The sequence below is a fragment of the Coregonus clupeaformis genome, chromosome 2 (assembly GCF_020615455.1).
Source record: "Coregonus clupeaformis isolate EN_2021a chromosome 2, ASM2061545v1, whole genome shotgun sequence".
NCBI lineage: Eukaryota > Metazoa > Chordata > Actinopteri > Salmoniformes > Salmonidae > Coregonus > Coregonus clupeaformis.
Window position 1 is genome coordinate 14,056,367 of NC_059193.1, and position 8,949 is coordinate 14,065,315.

The 8,949-nt window shown below is 46.4% G+C and overlaps 1 protein-coding gene across 2 annotated transcripts in view; it reads left to right on the plus strand.

Annotated features, from left to right (window-relative positions):
• The window catches only part of afap1l1a (actin filament associated protein 1-like 1a), a 31,282-nt gene extending 23,507 nt beyond the window's left edge, over positions 1-7,775 (plus strand). The window contains exons 9-18 of one of the 2 annotated variants that reach the window (XM_041838778.1): positions 576-723; positions 855-980; positions 1,469-1,680; positions 1,952-2,097; positions 2,444-2,516; positions 2,852-2,936; positions 3,664-3,831; positions 5,093-5,268; positions 6,731-6,844; positions 6,965-7,775. In XM_041838778.1, coding sequence (XP_041694712.1) covers positions 576-723; positions 855-980; positions 1,469-1,680; positions 1,952-2,097; positions 2,444-2,516; positions 2,852-2,936; positions 3,664-3,831; positions 5,093-5,268; positions 6,731-6,844; positions 6,965-6,991 — 1,275 coding nt within the window. In that variant the 3' untranslated portion in view covers positions 6,992-7,775. The remainder of the gene's footprint in view (positions 1-575; positions 724-854; positions 981-1,468; positions 1,681-1,951; positions 2,098-2,443; positions 2,517-2,851; positions 2,937-3,663; positions 3,832-5,092; positions 5,269-6,730; positions 6,845-6,964) is intronic. The other variant, XM_041838784.1, reaches the window with a different exon arrangement.
• Positions 7,776-8,949: the final 1,174 nt, after the last annotated feature.

The window sequence follows — 8,949 nt, forward strand, 5'->3', positions numbered from 1 at the left end:
CCCTCCCTCCCTCCCTCGTCTCTCCCTCCCTCGCTCCCTCTTTCCCTCCCCCTCTCTCTCTCTCTCTCTCCGTCTCTCCCTATCTCCCTCCCTCCCTCGCTCCCTCTCTCTCTCCCTCTCCGTCCCTCCTCTCTCTCTCTCTCTCTCTCTCTCTCTCTCTCTCTCTCTCTCTCGCTCTCTCTCTCTCTCTCTCTCTCTCTCTCTCCCTCCCTCCCTCCCTGCCTGCCTGCCTGCCTGCCTGCCTGCCTGCCTGCCTGCCTGCCTGCCTGCCTGCCTCCCTCCCTCCCTCCCTCCCTCCCTCCCTCCCTCCCTTCCTCTCTCCCTCCCTCCCTCCCTCTTCTCTCCCTCCCTCGCTCCCTCTTTCCCCCCTCTCTCTCTCTCTCTCTCTCCGTCTCTCCCTATCTCCCTCCCTCCCTCGCTCCCTCTCTCTCTCCCTCTCCGTCCCTCCCTCTCCGTCCCTCCCTCTCTCTCTATCTCTCTCTCTCTCTCTCTCTCTCTCTCTCTCTCTCTCTCTCTCCCTCCCTTCCTTATTGAACTGACTAAACTGTTATTATGTACCTCCTCTGTCCTCTCAGCGGCTGTCTGGTGAGAAGACTAGAGCAGACTCAGACAGTGTGGGAGTGACTACAGGAGAGAACAACAGGGACAACAGAGAGAATGGTGAGAGACTGTGGTACCTTGGTGGGTTCGATTCCCGCTGGGGCCACCCATGGAAAAAATGTTGTAAGTCGCTTTGGATGCTAAATGGCATATTCCATTCTATTAGTTATTGCTGTGTACTCACCTCAGGTTGACCCTCAACATGGAGAATTTTTGTTTTCTGTGTGTGTGTGTTTGTGTGTGTGTGTGTGTAGGTAAGGTGAAGCGGGGGGCTCTAGCGGCAGGTCGTAAGATAACACGTATCATCAGTTTCTCCAAGAGGAAGCACCCCCTACCTAGCGACGCACGCACCCCCTCCCCAGACACAGACCCTCGACAAGGTAGGACACCCCCCGACACTCCTCCTCCATCTCACCTCTCACTCCTTCCCTGAACTATTCAATATTGTCTCTCTATTTCTTTCTATCTGTCTCACCTCGCAACATTTCCACATACTTACATACACAAACAATTAAGCTAAATTAATTAAATATGACAATAACCTATTGATATGACAATAACCTATTGATAACAGCAATGCTATCCCAACCTTACCTTACAGTCCTCCTCTCCTCTCCTCTCCTCTCCTCTCCTCTCCTCTCCTCTCCTCTCCTCTCCTCTCCTCTCCTCTCCTCTCCTCTCCTCTCCTCTCCTCTCCTCTCCTCTCCTCTCCTCTCCTCTCCTCACCCTTCCTTTCACCTCATCTCCTCTCTTCTCCCCTCCTCTCCCTTCCTCTCACCTCATCTTCTCTCCCCTCCTCTCCTCTCCCCTCCTTTCCTCCTCTCCTCTACACTCCTCTGCCCCCCTCCCCCACTCCTCTCCTCCCTAGGCTACCTGTCTGTGTTGGTGAGCCAGGTATGGACGGATCAGTGGTGTTGTGTGTGTGGGGGTTCTCTCCACTTCCACCCTGACAGAGGAGACTCCCGGCCCTCCCTGGCCCCTCTACCACTCAATGGGTGTGTGGTGTACCCAGGACTGGGCCCCAAACACCCCTTCGCCCTCAGGATACTGAAGGGAGGCACAGAGGTGGCTGCATTGGCGGTAAAATACTGTACATGCAACAATACGGGATACAATTCATGACACCATACATTACAATACAGTAATTTAAGAAGTTTAGCAATTTAGAATACTGAAATACTGGAATACCGAGTCAGAAGAATCATGTCCTCTGCATGTGCTGGTAAATGTCAGATTGTTGTATAATGGGTCTGTCCATTCCCTCTCTCTCTCTCTCTCTCTCTCTCTCTCCCTCCCTACTCTCTCCCTCTCTCGGTCTCCCTACCCCACCCCACTCCCCCTCCCCCTGTAGGCGTGTAGCTCTGAGGAGTTGGTGCGATGGCTGGGTGTTCTGCTGGCAGAGACAGGTACAGCCACAGATCCAGAGTCACTACACTATGACTATGTTGACGTGGAAACCATCGCTAACATCCAAGATGCTGCGCGACACTCTTTCCTGTGAGTCAGAGAGAATGAGAGAGAGAGAGAGAGAGAGAGAGAGAGAGAGAGAGAGAGAGAGAGAGAGAGAGAGAGAGAGAGAGAGAGAGAGAGAGAGAGAGAGAGAGAGAGAGAGAGAGAGAGAGAGAGAGAGAGAGAGAGAGAGAGAGAGAGAGAGAGAGAGAGAGAGAGAGAGAGAGAGAGAGAGAGAGAGAGAGAGAGAGAGCTGGGGTAGGACTGTAAAATGAGCTCATGGTTAGAGAGGAATGGAGGGATGATGCGTTTGTCAAATGTTCGAGTCTCTCACAATCACATTTTACAATCTCACACTTTTATCTGCCTCTCCCTCTCCCTCTCTCTCTCTCAGGTGGGCCACATCTTCTAGTAGCACTTCCACTTACTCCAGGACGTACGAGGAGGTTCCCTATGAGGCAGAGCAGGTGGGAACAAACACACGTGACCAGCTGGTAGTGTACAAGGATTATTCCCAGACAGGAGGGTTTCCTCTGAAGTGCCGGAGGAGCAGTGTGTGTGTGTGGGGGGGGGGTGCTTGCGTGTGTGCAGCTGTTGGGGACAGTCACTGTCTGGTCTGAATATGAAACCTCTGATCATTCACCCAAACACATCACACTCTGTTACATGCCTTTCAAAAGATGAAAAAGCCTAGGCATTGGTTTACTTGAACTGCTTCTCTTTGTTATGACCTCTAACCTCCTTTCTCTTCCCTTCATTCTGGGCTCTTTTCATCTTGTTCTCTTCAACCTCTTTTCTACAGCCTGGACCGGAGCGGAGGTCCAGTTTCTCTGCTAGTGACTCTGGTAGGACCAAACCTGGTCTGGCCCTGAAACGCGTTGGCTCCAGTAAGACACACACACATTTTTGTACACACGCACACACATCCCACTGGGCCTAGACGTCATTTCAACTTCTAGTTTTGATTTACATTGTTGTCAACTGACTTGAATTCAACGTGAAATCAACAAAAAATGTCACCATGTCATTGGACTTATGTTAAAAGTTGGGTGAAAAATTTACGAAATTCCCGTACGTTGATGACTTTTTGCAAATCCAATCAGTTTTCAACATTGATTCAATGTCTTCACATTTAATTTCTTTGTTGAAATGAAGCCCAGTGGGATACCTTCTTTCCTTCCCTGTCCATTACTTCAAAGCCTCCTGCTGTCTGTCTATCTGGAGAGGAGAGGAGAGGAGAGGAGAGGAGAGGAGAGGAGAGGAGAGGAGAGGAGAGGAGAGGAGAGGAGAGGAGAGGAGAGGAGAGGATGGAACCTGATATTTCTGAGAAAACATCATTAGCTTCGCTGCTGACCTCTTTCTCCCTCTCTCTCTCTCTCTCTCTCTCCCTGTCTGTCTCTCTTCTACTATTTCTGTGTGAGAGGCAGAGAAAGAGTAAGAGTGACTGATAGGGAGGGAGAGAGAGAGAGAGCGAGAGAAAGAGAGAGAGAGAGAGAGAGAGAGAGAGAGAGAGAGAGAGAGAGAGAATAGAGGGATGAATGTATGTCTTCTTCCCATAACCTCTCCAGGTCTGACCTCTGACCTTTCACCTCTCACCCCTCTGTGACCCCCCAGACACCAATCAGTATGGCCTCTATGGGAAAACACGAGCAGAGGAGGACGCTAAACTCTACTTGAGAGAGAAAGAACAGCTGGAGAGAGAGAGGGATGGGATACGGAACACTCGGCTGACACTGAGACAAGAGAGGAGAGAGGTGAAGGAGAGGTTGAAGACTGCTACAGGTAAGAGGGGAGAGAACACACACACACACATACACACACACCTTTTGGAAACAAAACACGTTTATAAGGAGGATGGGATCCACCCGAACAATTTGGGTTTCTGGATCCTTTCACAGCATGATAAGGCTGCGTTGAGACAATTACTTATCAATGACCCAAGTCCAGCTCAGATAATCCCTACCATTGTGTCGCTGAGTTGTCATAATGCGTCAGCAAATGTACAGTATCCCAGGGGCGTTGGCAGACACAATGTAAGTAACCCAATGTATGTCCCTCTAACTGCTCTGAGTGCCTCTGTTGATCCTACAGCTATTGTATGCAGTAATCATGTACCTACGAACCAGAGTTATACTGTTAGCACTGAGGCAGTGTGCCCTAGTAGGAAGTCCACTGTGTGCAGCTCACTCTGCACTATCAGCTCGAACATAAATAACATGAGCATGTCTACTTCTGCTAAGCTTCCCAGTAAAGCAATGAAAACAATCAAGCATCCCATAAAAGTGCAAAAAATTGCCCACATTAACATATGTAGCCTAAGAAACAAGGTTCATGAAATCAATAACTTGCTAGTAACAGATTATATTCATATTCTGACTATCTCTGAAACTCACTTAGATAATAAATTTGATGATACAGTGGTAGCAATACATGGTTATAACATCTACAGAAAATACAGAAATGCCAATGGTGGATGTGTTGCTGTTTATATTCAGAACCACATTCCTGTAAAGCTTAGAGAGGATGTCATGTTAAATACTGTTGAAGTAATATGGCTACAGGTTAATCTGCCTCACCTAAAGCCCATTCTTATGGAAAGCTACTATAGACCACCAAGTGCTAACAGTCAGTATCTGGATAATATGTGTGAACTGCTTGATAATGTATGTGATATCAACAGAGAGGTATACTTTCTGGGGGATTTAAATATTGACTGGCCACTCAAGAAAATGCTTCAAACTGTAACAAGTGCCTGCAACCTTTATGTGTAATGTAAGTGCCTTAATGTGTTTGGACCCCAGGAAGAGTAGCTGCTGCCTTGGCAACAGCTAATGGGGATCCCTAATAAATACAATAACAACAAAAAATACACACTAAACAGATATGCACAAAACCCTTTAATACAATCTCAGTAGGCTACAGTACTTAATGCACACACAAAATACAAAAAAGATCACCAGCAATGCTATACCACCCCCTACTGGCAGAACTATACAGGTGCTCCCTAATCAACTTCCTCTGTTTATGTGTGTTCCTGGAGCAGAGGAGCAGAGGGGCTCCCTGAGTGAGCGTGTGTCCCAACTAGAGGAGGCGTGCCGGGGAAAGGAGAGTGAGAGAGTGGACCTGGAGCTCCGGCTCACCCAGGCTAAAGACAACCTGAAGAAGAGTCTAGCAGGAGGGGCTCTGGGGGCACCTGGGGAGAGCAAACCCTCCAGCAAGGTACAACACAGACACATACAGTACCAGTCAAAGGTTTGGACACATATATTTTAGATTATTCTAAGTAGCCACCCTTTGCCATGATGACAGCTTTGCACACTCTTGGCATTCTCTCAACCAGCTTCATGATGTAGTCACCTGGAATGCTTTTCCAACAGTCTTGAAGGAGTTCCCACATACAGTACCAGTCAAAAGTTTGGACATACCTACTCATTAAAGGGTTTTTCTTTATTTTTACTATTTTTTACATTGTAGAATAATAGTGAAGACATCTAAACTACGTAATAACACATATGGAATCATGTAGTAACCCAAAAAGTGTTAAACAAATCAAAATATATGATATATTTAAGATTCTTCAAATAGCCACCCTTTGCCTTGATGACATCTTTGCACACTCTTGGCATTCTCTCAAACAGCTTCACCTGGAATGCTTTTCCAGCAGTCTTGAAGGAGTTCCCACATATGCTTAGCACTTGTTGGCTGCTTTTCCTTCACTCTGCCGTCCGACTCATCCCAAACCATCTCAATTGGGTTGAGGTCGGGGGATTGTGGAGGCCAGGTCATCTGATGCAGCACTCCATCACTCTCCTTCTTGGTAAAATAGCCCTTACACAGCCTGGAGGTGTGTTGGGTCATTGTCCTGTTGAAAAACAAATGATAGTCCCACTAAGCCCAAACCAGATAGGATGGCGTATCGCTGCAGAATGCTGTGGTAGCCATGCTGGTTAAGTGTGCCTTGAATTCTAAATAAATCACAGACAGTGTCACCAGCAAAGCAACCCCACACCATAACACCTCCATGCTTGTCGGTGGGAACTACACATGCAGAGATCATCCGTTCACCCACACCGTGTCAAATTTGGACTCCAGACCACAGAACACATTTCCACAGGTCTAATGTCCATTGCTCGTGTTTCTTGGCCCAAGCAGGTCTCTTCTTATTATTGGTGTCCTTTAGTAGTGGTTTCTTTGCAGCAATTCGACCATGAAGGCCTGATTCACACAGTCCCCTCTGAACAGTTGATGTTGAGATGTGTGTGTGACTCGAACTCTGTGAAGCATTTATTTGGGCTGCAATTTCTGAGGCTGGTAACTCTAATGAACTTATCCTCTGCAGCAGAGGTAACTCTGGGTCTTCCATTCCTGTGGTGGTCCTCATGAGAGCCAGTTTCATCATAGCGTTTGATGGTTTTTGCGACTGCACTTTAAGAAACTGATAGTCCCACAATTATTATTATTTTTTAACCTGGAATAAGTAGGTGTGTCCAAACTTTTGACAGGTACTGTATGTGGGAATGTATGCACAGACACACACACGCGCACACATACACACACACGCACACACATACACACAGACTCACACACATACACACACACTCACACACATACACACACACATAGACCCACCAGCAAATAAGTGATCGCTGGCGCTAATGATTTTAGTGTGTGTGTGTCTCAGGTCTTTAGCAGTCCCTACTACTCTGAGTCTATACCAGTCAGCTGTGTCTCTGCGGCCCGTAAGAAACCTCCTGTCTACTCCTCGTCTAAAAGAACAGTCATGCAGAAAGCCAAGGTAAGGGCGAAAGACACAATGTGTGCGTGCGTGTGCATGTGTGTGTGTGCGTGTGTGTGTGTGTGTAATACACTTAATGTGTAATACACCAAAATATTAAACTGTTGATTTTCATTGCAGGAATGGGAGTCGAAGAAATGCACTTAAAGCATAAGGATGTTAAAGCAAGATTGGAGATTATTGGCGGAATATCAGAGAGAGGATGTGTCTTTCAGATTGTTGTAGAGATATGGACGAAATGGGATATTTGAGCCAGTGTACAGAAAGGATATTCAATTATACCTTGATAAATGACAAAGGGACAATGATCGATTTTAAGGTGAGAATGTTCAATAGAACAGGAATGGAAGACAATGGACATGGAAGAAAAACACAGTGATTTACTGTATGTGATGTGCTTTAAAGGGATACTTCCAGATTTGGTCAATTAAGCCCTTTCCTAGCTTCATGCTACTGTAGCTTCTCCTGTATACTTCCAGTCATTGCACTACAGCTATAACAATGGCTCCAGAACCTACCTTCAACTTCCTTGAAACTACACACATAGACATAAAAATGGTATCCATGAGTTCATCTGACTCTGGATAAGTAGATACAAGTCTGGAACTTTCCCTTGAACATTATTTACCCCTTTGCCTTCTCACCGACAGAAGACGGAAGACATAACTACTGTTTTGTATATAGGATTATTTTTAGACTGCACAATGTTCCTTTTCCCCTCAAATTGAGATTTACTTTATAAACAGTATAATGACTAACATAATAGTGCTAATAATAGACATAACTGTAAATATTATCTGAACAATGTACATTACGTGCCAATACTTATCTACAGGAATTCACACCACTGATAAGACAGTACCTACAGTGCCTTCGGAAAGTATTCTTACCCCTTGACTTTTTCCACATTTTTTTAGGTTACAGCCTTATTCTAAAATGGATAGCAAAAAAAAAAAATCAATCTACACACAAAACCCCATAATGACTAAGCAAAAACTGGTTTTTCAAAATTGTTGCACATTTATTAAACATAAAAAATGGAAATATCACATTTACATAAGTATTCAGACCCTTTTGTTAATGCACCTTTGGCAGCAATTACAGCCTTAAGTCTTCTTGGCTATGACGCTACAAGCTTGGGACACCTGTATTTGGGGAGTTTCTCCCATTCTTCGCTGCAGATCCTCTCATGCTCTGTCAGGTTGGATGGGGAACGTTGCTGCACAGCTATTTTCAGGTCTCTCCAGAGATGTTCGATCGGGTTCAAGTCCGGGCTCTGGCTGGGCCCCTCAAGGACATTCAGAGACTTGTCCCGAAGCCACTCCCGCGTTGTCTTGGCTGTGTGCTTAGGGTCGTTGTCCTGTTGGAAGGTGAACCTTCGCCCCAGTCTGAGGTCCTGAGCGCTTTGGAGCAGGTTTTCAACAAGGATCTCTCTGTACTTTACTCCGTTCATCTTTGCCTCGATCCTGACTAGTCTCCCAATCCCTGCCGCTGTAAAACATCCCCACAGCATGATGCTGCCACCACCATGCTTCACCGTAGGGATGGTGCCAGGATTCCTCCAGGCATGAGGCCAAAGAGTTAAATCTTGGTTTCATCAGACCAGAGAATCTTGTTTCTCATGGTCTGTCAGTCTTTAGGTGCCTTTTGGCAAACTCCAAGCGGGCTGTCATGTGCTTTTTACTGAGGATTGGCATCCGTCTGTAAACTCTACCATAAAGGCCTGATTGGTGGAGTGCTGCAGAGATGGTTGTCCTACTGGAAGGTTCTCCCATCGCCACAGAGGAACTCTAGAGCTCTGTCAGAGTGACCATTGGGTTCTTGGTCACCTCCTTGACCAAGGCCCTTCTCCCCCGATTGCTCAGTTTGGCTGGGCGGCCAGCTCTAGGAAGAGTCTTGGTGGTTCCAAACTTTTTTTTTTTTAAGAATGATGGAGGCCACTGTGTTCTTGGGGACCTTCAATGCTGCAGAAATGTTTTGGCACCCTTCCCCAGATCTGTGCCTAGAAACAATCCTGTCTCGGTGCTATGTCATTATGGGGTATTATGTGTAGATCGCTGAGGAAATTGTTTTATTTAATAAATTTTAGAATAAGGCTGCAACGT